The sequence below is a fragment of the Glandiceps talaboti genome, chromosome 11, assembly GCF_964340395.1.
Source record: "Glandiceps talaboti chromosome 11, keGlaTala1.1, whole genome shotgun sequence".
Classification (NCBI taxonomy): domain Eukaryota; kingdom Metazoa; phylum Hemichordata; class Enteropneusta; family Spengelidae; genus Glandiceps; species Glandiceps talaboti.
The window spans coordinates 1,709,618-1,724,829 of record NC_135559.1 but is presented as its reverse complement, the minus strand read 5'-3'; the positions used below and the strand labels follow the sequence as shown (position 1 = coordinate 1,724,829).

At 36.1% G+C, this 15,212-nt stretch overlaps 1 protein-coding gene across 1 annotated transcript in view; it reads left to right on the top strand.

Moving 5' to 3' along the window:
* The window catches only part of LOC144442581 (dynein axonemal heavy chain 2-like), a 66,245-nt gene that overhangs the window by 25,196 nt on the left and 25,837 nt on the right, over positions 1 to 15,212 (top strand). Inside the window, exons 34-51 of the mRNA XM_078131962.1 lie at positions 466 to 593; positions 942 to 1,097; positions 1,388 to 1,513; positions 2,212 to 2,430; positions 2,817 to 2,934; positions 3,383 to 3,519; positions 3,872 to 4,012; positions 4,461 to 4,619; positions 5,147 to 5,391; positions 5,914 to 6,170; positions 6,596 to 6,762; positions 7,139 to 7,243; positions 7,900 to 8,174; positions 8,738 to 8,868; positions 10,593 to 10,748; positions 11,307 to 11,474; positions 11,638 to 11,938; positions 12,593 to 12,725. Of these exons, the coding sequence (XP_077988088.1) occupies positions 466 to 593; positions 942 to 1,097; positions 1,388 to 1,513; positions 2,212 to 2,430; positions 2,817 to 2,934; positions 3,383 to 3,519; positions 3,872 to 4,012; positions 4,461 to 4,619; positions 5,147 to 5,391; positions 5,914 to 6,170; positions 6,596 to 6,762; positions 7,139 to 7,243; positions 7,900 to 8,174; positions 8,738 to 8,868; positions 10,593 to 10,748; positions 11,307 to 11,474; positions 11,638 to 11,938; positions 12,593 to 12,725 (3,122 nt within the window). The remainder of the gene's footprint in view (positions 1 to 465; positions 594 to 941; positions 1,098 to 1,387; positions 1,514 to 2,211; positions 2,431 to 2,816; positions 2,935 to 3,382; positions 3,520 to 3,871; positions 4,013 to 4,460; positions 4,620 to 5,146; positions 5,392 to 5,913; positions 6,171 to 6,595; positions 6,763 to 7,138; positions 7,244 to 7,899; positions 8,175 to 8,737; positions 8,869 to 10,592; positions 10,749 to 11,306; positions 11,475 to 11,637; positions 11,939 to 12,592; positions 12,726 to 15,212) is intronic.

The window sequence follows — 15,212 nt, the reverse complement described above, 5'->3', positions numbered from 1 at the left end:
TAACTATCTTCACTGTAGGATAAAGTTAATACTACAGTATGGTGAAAGAATGCCTTTCCAGTGTACTAGCCTGTTGTGATCTGATGTAATACTAGGCCATTCTGATTATAACATAAGGCAGTTGGCATCAGCCCTTTCCAGTTGCTAACAATGGTGGTGAGGCGTTACTTCCAACCCAGTGTTAGCAATGGTGATGTTACCCCTTCTAATTGTTAATTGTTAACACATTGGTTTGTCTCAGCCCAGTGTTAGCACTGAGCTAGCCTGTTTATATTAAACCTTATGTCTTTAGACTTGTGTAAGATATATACTATAGGGAGCTGTTGTCATTTTCATTTTTATTTTTGATGATGGCTGGTTTGAGACAGGCAGTCTTTAAACCATCTGATATCCATTAACACATCCACTACTTATCCACTGACCAATACAGTAACTAACATCTTATATTTTCCAATTGTTACCTAGGTTACGCTGGTCGTACTGAGCTACCAGATAACTTAAAATCCATGTTCCGTCCAATCTCCATGGTTGTTCCAGACTCAGCTTACATTGCTGAGATTATCCTATTTGGTGAAGGTTTTGGAAATACCAAAGTAAGTCTTTGAATTTGAGATATTGACTGTATCTCCTTTTGAAATCCCAGGTGGCTGAAGTTGTGTGTTATTTTCCATTGAGATTTGTCCATTGAAAAAATACACTAAACCTTTACTGGAAATAATGCAATCCTTTAGATTAGCCGAATTTACCACTTTACTATTAGCTGATAAGTAACAACGAAGACAAAATAAAATGCTCATATTAGATATTTTTAAAGTACCAGGATACAAAATGATATCTATATGTAACACTGTCTTGATATCTTAAAAAGTATTTGAATATGAAAATCTAACATATTATTACTGTTAGGATTGTAAATGACTGTGATGTCTTTATGTCTACAGCTTCTTGCCAAGAAAGTACATACCTTGTATTCCCTGGCTGTACAACAGTTATCCAAACAAGATCACTACGACTTTGGTCTGCGTGCCTTGACATCAGTCTTGAGATATGCTGGTAGAAAGAAGAGGCATTTCCCAGCATCTATGCCAGATGAAGAGGTAAGTAGACATTTTGATGCTAGTATTACAGATCATTTCAAGCAATCCGATTAATTAGTTCAGTTTTCGCTGGTATTTGTCAAATCTGCTAAGTGCACGTCAATTTCATTGAAACATTGCACAAAAATGATCATGTGTGAGTCTTGTTTCTCCCAAATTAGCATACATATTACATACCGCTGACTACAGCATCAGTGCATACAAAAATGGTTTCTGCAGTCATGCACTTGCTGCATTCAACAAGCTGTCTGTCATCCCCCTGATACATCTTACTTTTGCTACACACACAGGTTCTACTACTGGCTATGAAAGACATGAATGTTCCCAAGATGACAGCAGTAGATCTGCCTCTATTCACTGCCATCACATCAGATTTGTTCCCTGGTGTAGACACACCGGTTATTGACTATGGAAAGGTAAGTTTTCATTAGTATGAACACTCTTCCAATTATTTTAGCACACTTTTTGCTTGGAAATGATGTGTGAAAGTAATTCAAGAGGGTTTGAAGAGACAACATATATAGTTACATAGACTAAATCTTGTATTTCGACCATATTGTTGAAATCATAGAACAGATAAGAAATGGGTCGTCAGTATGACTATGAGAGTGAATGTTCATGGACTCTGGATTCATAGTAGACTGTAAGATACGTCGTGACGTTTCCCCCTCACCAGCCTCCTCTAGGGGTTGCCTGGTGTTTGAGGGCGCCCCGTCACAGCGTACCTTACAAACTAGATTCATAGTTACTCATTAAACTTTCTACTCACAGAGTCAAACATTTCTTGGAAGCAAATCCAAAATTTTTGATTTCATCTTGTCAGCATTGTCAGGAATGTACTGCGATAGAATAGCCAATTGTAGGACACGCCTGACAATGATGACAAGATGTCAGCCAATTGTAGGACATGCCTGACAATGATGACAAGATGTCAGCTAAAATTTGGGATTCTCTTCCAAGAAAATTTGTTGACTTTGTGAGTAGAAATTTCATTAGGTTATCAGTACCTAATGTAAAGAATACATCTGGTATAAGAATGTGCATTTATACTGAAAGAGTTATTTCATCTCATTATGTGACATACACATTGACAATATTGGATTACACCTTTCAGCTGAAAACTGCCGTAGAGCGTGAACTTAGAGCACAGGGCTTACAACTCACCCCAACCACTGTTCTCAAAGTCATCCAGCTGTACGAAACCAAAAACTCTCGTCACTCTGTCATGATAGTTGGTAAAACTGGAAGTGGTAAAACAGTGTCTTGGAGAACTCTACAGGCTGCCATGTCATCACTCAAGAAAGAAAACTTTGAAGATTACCAACTTGTCAAGGTGAGATTGTCATGCTCTGAGGGCACTGCTTATGCCTTCAGATTTGTGAGATTTCATACCTGTAGATCAGAAAATGTTGACAGAGGGCGCTGTTGGTACCTTCACATTTCTGAGATTTCATACCTGTAGATCAGTAAATGTAGATAGAGGGCGCTGTTGGTACCTTCAGATTTGTTAAATGTCATACTTGTAGAGCCTGAAATATCCAGCCATTGCTTCTTCTCATTTAATGTGCTCACTCACAAAGTGAGTGAGTAGCACATGGCTACACAAGTGAACCAATGGCTGACCCTTTCAGACTACCTTGGATCCATGAAGCTTTTTCATGTTTATTTCAATTTTATGAATGTAACAAAAAAAAATTATTTTTTGTTTGAAATCTATAGGATTACCCTATTAATCCCAAGTCATTATCGCTGGGTGAATTGTATGGTGAATTTGATTTGAATACCAATGAATGGACTGATGGTGTATTGTCTAGTGTAATGAGACAGACTTGTGCAGGTTTGTAAATTTACTCATGTACGAAGGGAGGGTGTATTAATTCACACACACACACACACACACACACACACACACACACACACACACACACACACACACACACACACACACACACACACACACACACACACACATGCACACACACACACACACACGCACACACAGACACACACACATACACACACAATAACACAGACACATGCACGCTCACACACATGCACACACAGAGACACACATGCATGTATGCACACACAGACACACTCACACACACAGAGAGACAGACAGACAGACAGACAGACGGACAGACAGACAGACAGAGAGAAACAACAGACACAGACACACACATGCACATGAGCAGACACACAGACACACATATGCACTTGTACCATATATTATGAATGCTAGCTTGACTTCATAATTTATATATTTAATGGATTTAATATTACAGATGAAAAACCAGACCAGAAATGGTTAGTATTTGATGGTCCAGTAGACACACTATGGATTGAGAGTATGAACTCAGTCATGGACGACAACAAGGTGTTAACACTTATCAATGGTGAACGTATTGCCATGCCAGAACAGGTCAGTTATCTGATTTCTTTTTAGATTACTGTATTCTATTTAATAATAATATGTATATTGTCTAGTTTTATGCAGTTTTGGTCAGTTATGTAGTTTTATAATATCATCTGATATGATACAGTGATCGATGTTTGCATTCTGGTTCAGAATCAAAATTTACCAATTCCTAGTGGTCCTGACTTGACCTGTAGTAGTTATGACTCATTTTGATGGTTAATGACTAGTTATAAATAGTTATGATTGGTTATTTATAGGGTATTATTAGCTATTTGCTAATTAAAACATGTTGTAACTTAATATGTTAGTGTTTATGGTTAGTTTTGATAATCTGTCTTCTTATCTTGTATAACAGGTATCACTATTATTTGAAGTGGAAGACTTGGCCGTGGCATCTCCTGCTACTGTCAGTAGATGTGGTATGGTTTATACAGACTATGCTGATCTCAGATGGCAACCCTATGTCTCTTCATGGCTAGAGAAGAGGAAAGATAAGGTGAGATTTGGACAGCAGCTCATCCCAAGTTAATCGTTGTATGTACTGTTTTAAGAATGCAGAGGTCCTCGTTAGTTAAGTATTGTAATCGTAGGAAATTGCATTGAGAGTAAACCCCCCCCCCCCAAAAAAAAAAAAAAGGGTGGGGGGGGGGGGGAAGAAGTTGTGGATCATATTGTTATACAAGTTATAGATTTTCTTGAGATTAAAAACAGTGTAAACCACGGCCTCATTTACGGCACCATTGAAACTTGCCGTAAGAACAGGCCATGGATATTTCGAAGTGTAGCGGAAGAAATAAAAGCTCTGGCTTGCGAGAATGAAACAGTGACCTTCAATAGTCTTCTAGGCTTTCTTCTGAATAGCGATGTTGTGAAAACTTCTCAAAACAATTACCTAGTACTTCTGGTTTTATTAACAAAATTGTTTTCATTTTGTTCTGTTCTAGACATCAGCTGAGATCCTTCAGAAATTATTTGACAAGTACTTGACCAAGATTTTGGAATTCAAGAGACAGAATTGCAATGAACTAGTTGAGATATCTGAATTGAATGGTGTGTCATCTCTCTGTAAACTCTTTGCAGCCCTGGCTACAGAGAAAAATGGGGTAAGTTTATTACATATGTGAGTCCAACATATTTTCTCCCATTATCAAGCAAGTCTACTGTCTATGAGACCCCTTCGAATTCCATGCATTTTATCCTTGAGTTACTCATGTGCCATGAGAACCTGTTTGGGTTCTAGTGTAGTTACGAGTCATAGGATAGAGATGATGAAAATTAATTGCAGTGATTATGGAGAGAGTCACATAGAGAACTTAAGAGAGATGTACAGATTGTCAGTGGGCAAGTAGCCAGCTTGTATGGAGAAGGGTGTTAGATAGAGAGTTCTAGAGAGATATCTGTACAGATTGTCAGTGGGCAAATGGCTGGCTTGTACTTACCACTGCATTCTGGGTCTGAACTCACCCAGTGGTCACAGTGGTGGCTGAGTCAGTATTTGATTCAGTGATATGCACTGAGGTTGAAAGAACAAAGAGACAGGATAGAAACAGATGTCAGGTAAACATGGGATTGTATTGTATTGTTTTATTAAAGTTATGCATACCTCTGACAAGATTTGATTGTGTTACAGGTTAACCCTTATGACAAAGACAACTACGAACGAATGCATGAACTGTGGTTCTTGTTCTGTGTGATCTGGTCTGTCTGTGCTTCTGTGGATGAAGATGGTAGAAAGAAGATTGACAACTATATCAGAGAAATTGAAGGCACCTTCCCAAACAAAGATAGCATCTATGAATACTACGTAGATGTCAAGAATAAAACTTGGGCTCACTGGGAAGATAAACTGAGAGGTGGATGGAGATATCAACCAAAGTAAGTCAAAATACAACAATTCTATTTATTGCATAGCTATGCACTTGTACGTTTTCATGTATATTTATGTTGTCAGGGTCACAGACTCGACTGGTTTATATCAAACTATTTCTGTGGTCCTCACTAGATATATTAACATAATAACTGCTCCTTTGAAATGGATATATTATAATTTTTAATTTTTTGTGCTCCTTTGAAATGGATATATTATAATTTTTAATCTTTTGTGTGTCTGGTAAATAAATCAATTCAATATTGCTATGTTTTAGTTTTGGTGTATCAAGCTATAAGGTTGTTGGTAGAACCATAGACCCTCCACCAACGTGCTGAGTACAGACATGTTGTATGCACAAGAGATAATAAAATAGTCCAATAAAAAGTAATCTATTATTATCATCTGTGTATCCCAAAATGTCAGTCAATGTAATCAATGTACAAATGTGTCAGTCTTGTATTTGTAAGTTGTCTGTATAACTTCGCACAACAAATAATCAAACCCATATTTTTGTGTTATTTCCACAGTCTTCCATTCTATCGTATTATTGTACCAACTGTGGACACTGTGCGTTACGATTTCCTAGTCAGTAATCTGATACATGCTGTCAATCCTGTCTTATTGGTTGGTCCTGTTGGCACTGGAAAGACATCTGTAGCCCAGGCAGTACTGAGTAAACTTGAACCACAGCAGTACAGTGTATTAACCATCAACATGTCAGCCCAGACAACATCTAACAACGTCCAAGACATCATTGAAAGTAGAGTAGAAAAGAGAACTAAGGGTGAGTTGTCAGTTTTGTGATTCTTTAAAAATCTTATTCAGTTACCATAAAGTCTATCAAGTTGTTCCTTTGTAAATTTACAATTTTGGCCAAGTCACCTGTAAATTGTAACACTATGGTTTTCAAAACATTTACTTGTCCGTTCCCCCCCCCCCTCCTACATTCAGTATTTTGTGTGGATTGACCCTTATTGGTTCCATTGAACAATACTATGATTCTAAAGTCTGGTGTGTTGAATTTCTTTTTGGATTAGATTAGATTAGATTAGATTAGATTGGACTAGATTAGAATCCTTGTTTTGTACTGGCTGGTACAAAACATGGTGTCTTGGAAAGTCCTCATTCCAGGGAGAATACTAAGAATACTGTATTATTGATTACATTTGGGTTAAATGAATGAATTGTATTGTGTGTTTTACTTGGTAGGTGTCTATGTACCTGTTGGTGGTAAGAAACTAGTCACTTTCATGGATGACTTCAACATGCCAGCTAAAGATACTTTTGGTTCTCAGCCACCATTAGAATTGATGAAACTGTGGATGGATTATGGATTCTGGTATGACAGACTAAAACAAACTGTCAAATATATCAGGGTATGTATGAAACATTTATATTAGAAAGCTTTTATGGCTTTTTTGCATAATAGCTCACACTCAAAAATGAGTTTCAAGTTCTTCTGCCTTTTCATGTCCACATAAAGAGGAGTTGGACATAAAACTATTCTTATCAAACCATGAAATGTATAACATGTCCACAATGAAAAAGTGCAATGATTTGAAAATGCTGCTGCAAGTGACAATGATCTGTTTTCATATGAAAATGGAGTTCGTATAAACTGGTGAAAGCAAGGAGATACTCTTAAATTGGTCTTGTTTCCTAATTCCACAGATTTGCAGTTCTCTTTCAGACATATTTCCTTTAGATGAGAAAAATGATACATTTGAATATATTGTTTACTTTGTATTACAGGACATGCAACTAGTTGTGTCTATGGGTCCTCCAGGTGGTGGTCGTATGCATATTTCAAAACGTCTACAGAGTCGTTTTAACCTTATCAACATGACCTTCCCAAGTGTAAGTAATTCTGCATCACATTATCATGTCCCATTCACATTGTCACATATGGAGCCAACATTTACTCTGCAGTTATATGTACAACAGAATTGCTAAAGCTGAGGAATCGCTCACCATTTTGCTAGCCAACTTTCAACGTAATTGTAGCACTGACCTGGCAAGTTTTTCAGTGTTGATGTATGCCTTCATTAACCCTTCCAGCTGCTAAATCATAATCACATAGTGATGTATATGTACCAGACCAGTGTTAAGACCATGCTAACCCTATAGTAGCACAGAGATAGCCCAATGCTAACCAAACCAGATTTTTGAACTGTTACTTTTTGTAACCCTTTAAAACCTAATGCCCTCTTCCATAGAGTTACAGAAACCATGTCACTAGAGTGTTAACAACTTATTTAAAAAAATGCACAAAGCAAACTTCAGTGAATGTCTAAAACCAGTCATATCATACTAAGATTTTAATATCTGTAGTTGTTGTTTTCACTTGCAAAATGTGTTATTTATGTTTCAAAAACCTGTCTAGGTATCAAACAACCTTGAAGTTAAAGCTATATTCATACTCAGTAGTTAACAAAAAAAAAACCTGGGAATGTTTCTAAGTTAAGTTAAGTCAAATCATGCCACTAACACCATATTAATGTTTATTCCTGTAGGAATCTCAAATCAAACGTATCTTTGGTACCATGATAAACCAAAAACTGCAAGACTTTGAAGAAGATGTTAAACCTATTGGAGATATCATGACACAGGCAACCATCGAAATCTATCAGAACATAGTCCAAAAATTCCTACCAACACCAGCTAAAATTCATTATCTCTTCAATATGAGAGATATATCTAGAGTCTTCCAAGGTTTACTAAGATCTCATAGAGATTATTATGACACTAAACAAAGTATGACCAGATTATGGATTCATGAGTGCTTCAGGTAAGCAGAACATGTATCTCTTTATTTTGTGACACTTTTTAATCATGATCTTACATGTTTCTCACTCAATTAATTTGAGTAAGTTAACAATTATTTTAGTGTACAGTTCCTTCTCAAATATTTTCAGGCATATTTCCTTCATCAGCTTCCACATCTTTCATTCATGCAATTTCTGAATCAGTTAAAAAATTCAGTGTACAGTTCCTTCTCAAATATTTGTAAACATGATGTACCATCACCAGTTACATATTCAATTCTTTTCATTGGTGTAAATTAAAATATTTGCCTTGCCTTACCTTGCCACATCAGACGGCAATTGTGGAAATGAATCTTGAATTGTAGAGTGCTGAGTGCATTGGTCAGTTTAACATGAACTGTGTAACAAGAAAGAAACGAGAAAGAAAAGAAGGAAACCTTTCTCGGACCTTAGTGACTTTAACATTAACAAAATCAGATTACAGTAAACTTCAAAAGAGCTCTGTCAGTTGTCATTCAAAGATCTCGTCACACATTCATGGACTTATCATTTTAATTGTGTTTTAATTTTTGCTTTTTATGTACAGAGTCTTCTCAGATCGTCTGGTTGGTTCTGATGACATAGAAAGCTTTGTTTCTATTCTGAGTGAGAAACTTGGAGTTCTCTTTGACCAAACCTTTCATAATATCTGTCCAAACAAACAACCCCCAATATTTGGTAAGTAAGTTACTCTTAGTACAGGGAGGAAAGAGTATTACAATATACCAGTGATTACTTGTAGCGGTGTGCATGCACACATACATATGATATATACCAGTGATTACTTGTAGCGGTGTGCATGCACACATACATATGATATATACCAGTGATTACTTGTAGCGGTGTGCATGCACACATACATATATACCAGTGATTACTTGTAGAGGTGTGCATGCACACATACATATATACCAGTGATTACTTGTAGCAGTGTGCATGCACACATACATATATACCAGTGATTACTTGTAGCAGTGTGCATGCACACATACATATATACCAGTGATTACTTGTAGTGGTGTGCATGCACACATACATATATACCAGTGATTACTTGTAGCGGTGTACATGCACACATACATATATACCAGTGATTACTTGTAGCAGTGTGCATGCACACATACATATATACCAGTGATTACTTGTAGCAGTGTGCATGCACACATACATATATACCAGTGATTACTTGTAGCGGTGTGCATGCACACATACATATATACCAGTGATTACTTGTAGCGGTGTGTATACACACATACTAGTTGTATTTTCATGAGTAATGACAAACCAGTATTTACTTGTAGCGGTGTGCATGCACACATACTAGTTGTATTTTCATGAGTAATGACAAACCAGTGATTACTTGTAGCGGTGTGCATGCACACATACTAGTTGTATTTTCATGAGTAATGACAAACCAGTGATTACTTGTAGCGGTGTGCATGCACACATACTAGTTGTATTTTCATGAGTAATGACAAACCAGTGATTACTTGTAGCGGTGTGCATGCACACATACTAGTTGTATTTTCATGAGTAATGACAAACCAGTGATTACTTGTAGCGGTGTGCATGCACACATACTAGTTGTATTTTCATGAGTAATGACAAACCAGTGATTACTTGTAGCGGTGTGCATGCACACATACTAGTTGTATTTTCATGAGTAATGACAAACCAGTGATTACTTGTAGCGGTGTGCATGCACACAAACTAGTTGTATTTTCATGAGTAATGACAAACCAGTGATTACTTGTAGCGGTGTGCATGCACACATACTACATTTTGTAGTTGTATTTTCATGAGTAATGACAAACCAGTGATTACTTGTAGCGGTGTGCATGCACACATACTAGTTGTATTTTCATGAGTAATGACAAACCATGTATGTAAGATACAGACATATGTGCTACGCTCAGCCAGCATTCATCGTCTGTACTATTCTATGGGATTATTAAGAAGCCTGATAGGGCTAAACAACACAACATATCTTACAATATATGACAAGCCCTAAGGCGATAAGTACTTTCAGGCTGAATGAAGAAAAATATTGAGGAATGATATAATTATACCTCAAGCATAATTCAGGAAATATCAGGAAAAATAATGGCAATTAGGAACATTTAGACTCGTATTTCAAGCACCACAGAACCAGTGATATAGACATTGGTTGTCGTGATGTAGAACGATCAGGGTATATAATCCATATTTTCTGTTCAAAGACAATATCTTGGCTTATGCATGGTAGAATAAGTTGTGAGGTAGCAGTGTGAGCATAAGTTATAAATATGTATATTTATTTACCATTTCATCACATTTTTATTACAACTGGTGAGATTCTAATTTGTTCACCAGATAGATTGAATCGTAATTATTATATGATATGTTGGTTTTTTTTAATTCAGGTAACTTTATGACTACTGGAGAGACACCAATTTATGAAGATTTACAGGATTTCAAAGCATTAAAAGTATTTATGGAGAATGCCTTAGAAGATTACAACAACACTCCAAATGTCATTGCTATGGATTTGGTTCTCTTCAGAGATGCCATTGAACATGGTAAGTTTGGCATATTGTATAATGTATGTACGACTCTGGTATTCGAGGTTGTGATGTACTAACATAGACACATATTAACTACAATTGTTGTTACATGTGGTAGATTACTCAAGTGCAGGTGATAGCATTTCTTCTGTGCAGTGACGAGAATCTAATCACCCTGTAATTGAGATAGTGTAAACATTAGAAGTCCCAAAACAGTACACTGCAAGTTTATGAAACTAGCTAACAATACTATACATTACAAGATTTGGACTTTACTTTTTCATTTACTTTTTCATTTAAATTATTTTTCCGTAACTTATTATTAGAATGATATTCATTTCCTTGTTCTTTTTCTTTTTCTTTTCTACGGTATAAAATGTTTTGTGTGATGGGCTGAGGCCTTAGCATTTTAAATAAGACAACATATGGACTTTACAATGTTCATGGTTGCAGTGTGGTGTGATATTGAAAAGATGTGTGTGGCCCCATGGCTCTCACTACATGTACCTCTAGTCTGTATACACTAGTGTTGACACTCCAAGGGTTAATACATATTGTATTATTTTATTACAGTGACTCGTATTGTACGTGTGATTGACCAACCTCGTGGTAATATGTTACTGATTGGTATTGGTGGTAGTGGTCGGCAAAGTTTAACCAGACTAGCATCATCAATTTGTGAGTTTCTTACATTCCAAATTGAAGTTACCAGACATTACAGGAAGACTGAATTTAGAGATGGTAAGTTTTTAAAACTCAATGTTTGAATCCCATACTTTTAAATTTAATACTTTACTTCCTGACTATTGCCTTGAGTAGACGAATCAAAATATCTTTTCAAACTTGCTGTTTGCTTTTTACAATTTTTTTTTTGTTTCTGACTGAAACTATATTTTTTCCATAGATTTAAAGAGACTGTACTACCAATGTGGTGTAGACAACAAACCAACTATCTTCCTGTTCAACGACACCCAAGTAGTGGAGGAGTCATTCTTAGAAGACATTAATAACATCCTAAGTAGTGGAGAAGTGCCCAACTTGTATAAAGCTGATGAATTTGAGGAAGTACGGACAGCATTAGCAGAAGAAGCCAAAAAAGACAATATCCAGGATACACCTGAAATCATGTTTTCTTACTTGATTGACAGAGTTAGAAGTAATCTGCATATTGTACTTTGTATGAGTCCTGTTGGAGATCCATTCAGGTAAAGTCAGACAGATTATCTCTCAAAGGAAAGATGTTTTAAGGTTTTTTTTACAGATATAGAACACAAGTGAGTAACAGTCAGAATTGTACAAATATCATAATCTCAAATTACCCAAATTCTCACTGCTGAGGGCTGTACTAGGAGACCCCGCAGATGAGATCTAGGACAATGTAATCCAAAGTTTTCCACACCAGTAGTCATACAGAACATTCCTTCCAAGTCATGAATACCAAGGCTGTTTGTAGTAATTAAAACGTATCAGTTGCTTGAGACATTTACATCTCTCACAAAGGAGCCTGGATCACTCAGCTTGCCATGTTTGACATGAAGTATTCCCCAGAATGCACTGCTTTTGGACACATATCTGGTGTGGAAAAGTTTGGATTGAATTTCCCAAAACTCTTGTCTGTCAAGTGGAACCTTCTGTGATGAGAGTCTGGGTAACTGAGACTATAAATATCATAGAGAGGGTGGCAATCAGATTTGTACAAATATCAACAATTTGCTGATGGTGCTCAGATATTATTTGATAGCAACAATGGAAGGGTTACAGTCGTAATTGTACTGTGAAAATTGTTATCCTGGATTGGCCTCTCCTGCATTGTATTTGTAGTCAATGGTGAATTTGAAAAACTTCTTTTTTCTCTCCAGAAACCGTATTCGTATGTACCCAGCATTTGTCAACTGTACAACCATTGATTGGTTCAGTGAATGGCCCAGAGATGCTCTGATAGAAGTTGGTGAGAAATACCTAGAAAACATGGACTTAGGAAGTCCTGAAGAGGTATGGCAATATTACACATTTAGCTTTGCTTCGTATTTGGACTGTAGAATACATGTACGATAAAACACAAGCCAAATTGAAATTATGATTGTCCACAAAGTCTAATTTATTGCATTGTAAAGTAGCATATTTATTAAGTTTTTCTTTCTAAATATGATAAGATATTTTCCTTTGCATTCAAGATGCTAGACTGAAAGATTAGCCATTATGGGCGATCATATTATCCCTTTCCACAAATGACTGAAGGCACAACAAAATGTTGTTGCATCCAATCAGATCACTCCTTTTCAATGTTTGACAGTTATATACTGTTGCATGTTCACACCCACACTGGACATGGTGTACATGATCAAAGTCAGATATGATAACAGATACAGCTCCAAGACATGTAGATGTTTAGATTTGACCCCATTAATATGAGATTACATAACACAAGCCTATATCAACAACATATTTACATATATCAGATGTCTGTTGGCACCAAAAGTTTGGATTCATTTGGTTTGAATCCCACCATGCCATCCTACAGTGTGTCTACAGTCGTAGTGGGAGGGATGATAAGGACGTGCCTGGCAATATATTTTACACTCTATCATGATAATTGTCGAATTTCTTACCGTTTGTGAAATTGCATTGTTCAAACATCGCTGCTTTAATGAAATGCATTGAATCCCTTTTTGTGTGTTTTTGTGTAAGTTGACTGACTGAGTGTGAGTCTAGTCTAAATAATGTCATTGTAATTAATGTTCAAATGAAATCAGTATCATTAATAGAAAACCATTTGTTTAAGAGAAAGTTCCCACTTCCTATGTATAACTATAAATGATTTAATATGCCCAAACATTTTTTGCCACAAACACCAGAATGTGTATGATCACGGCATCAGAACAAAGAGAAAATTAAAAGTGTTTTAGATTCTAAGGTATAACAAAATCATACATACCAAAATTAAAAATACCACAAAATAAGATACATATAAATTGAAAGACAACTCTTTTATTTAGATTTTTAAAATTTAGATATATTTCATTCATTGTAAATGTAATTTTTAACAAATGTAAGTTTAGGAAACCTTTGTTCTAAGGTATGATATACACTTGACTGTTCGGATCAATCTATCATTGTTTTGCTCTGTAAAAATAGTAGATAGTATACCTAGTAGTTCCAATGCTAGCAGTTTCCTGCAGCTATGCGTATCTCCTATCATGCACATACCATGTTCCTTGCATGTGTTTATGTGTGTGTTTACTGTTTGTGTGTCTTTCTGTGGATGTGTCTGTCAATTTGTATGTCTATGTGTGTCTGGGTAAATCTTTTGTATGTGTGTGTGTATGTCTGTGGATGTGGATGTCAATTTGTATGTCTACATTTATATGTGTGTCGGGGTACATCTTTTGTGTGTGTGTGTGTGTGTGTGTGTGTGTGTGTGTGTGTGTGTGTGTGTGTGTGTGTGTGTGTGTGTGTGTGTGTGTGTGAACCAGTCAATCCATTCAAACCTACCTACCCTACCTTAGATTGCTGAAAAAGAGGCGAAAGACAGAGAGAAAGATAAAAAAGTGAAAGACCCGAAAGAGTTGTCTGAGGAGGATCAGAAGCAGCAGCCGCCAGCCTGGGTAGCGTAATGCAGTGTTTTTGTGTGTCACTGCAGTGAATGCTTTAGATTTGGACATTTAGTTGTAAAATATAGACTGATATTGCTTTTCGGTGTTCTCTCCAAATTAAGTCATAATATTTGAAAATTATACGTAATATTTGTCTTCATGATAACATGCAATTCCTTGTAATAAAATTGACTTGAAATTGACTTGTTTGAAAAGTATACAAGTTACACATTACTATGCTAAATTATGCAAACTATTTCACTTTTAAATTAATATGTAAATGTAAACCTCCAAATTTGATTATTATGCAAATTGTATAATTACCTATGCTAATATATGCAATGCACTAAATTTGCTCATCATGGATCTACATATATGTATATCAAATTAATGTAAATTATATAATGTTAAGAAACTGCAACCCATAGAGTTCACTACTTCTACCATGTATTAAATAATTTCATGCTGAATTTGAATATTTTTTATTGTTATTCATAATCTTTGAGTTAAGTTCACCCGATGCCTTAAAAATAAATTTCCACGTGAATGATATCAGCCATTGAATGTGGAGAGAACACTAGAAGCAATTATACATACATACTACATGCATGTAAATGGAAAGTCTAGACCTGCTGCACATCTAGGTGAACAAAGTATTGAATAGTGTGTTGGGCAGGACTGTACAATGTAGTGGTGTGTTGTTATAGCTGACTTACTAATCCCATCACAACATTATATCGAGTGACGTCACTCTTTATCTAACATTCATTTAAATACCTTGCATTGCAGCTCTTGTGTGAATAGAAACATTATAGGCCAAGATACACAATTGACAATTTGATGAGCAACAAACTAGTCAATTCATTGCATACAACTAATTGCTCCA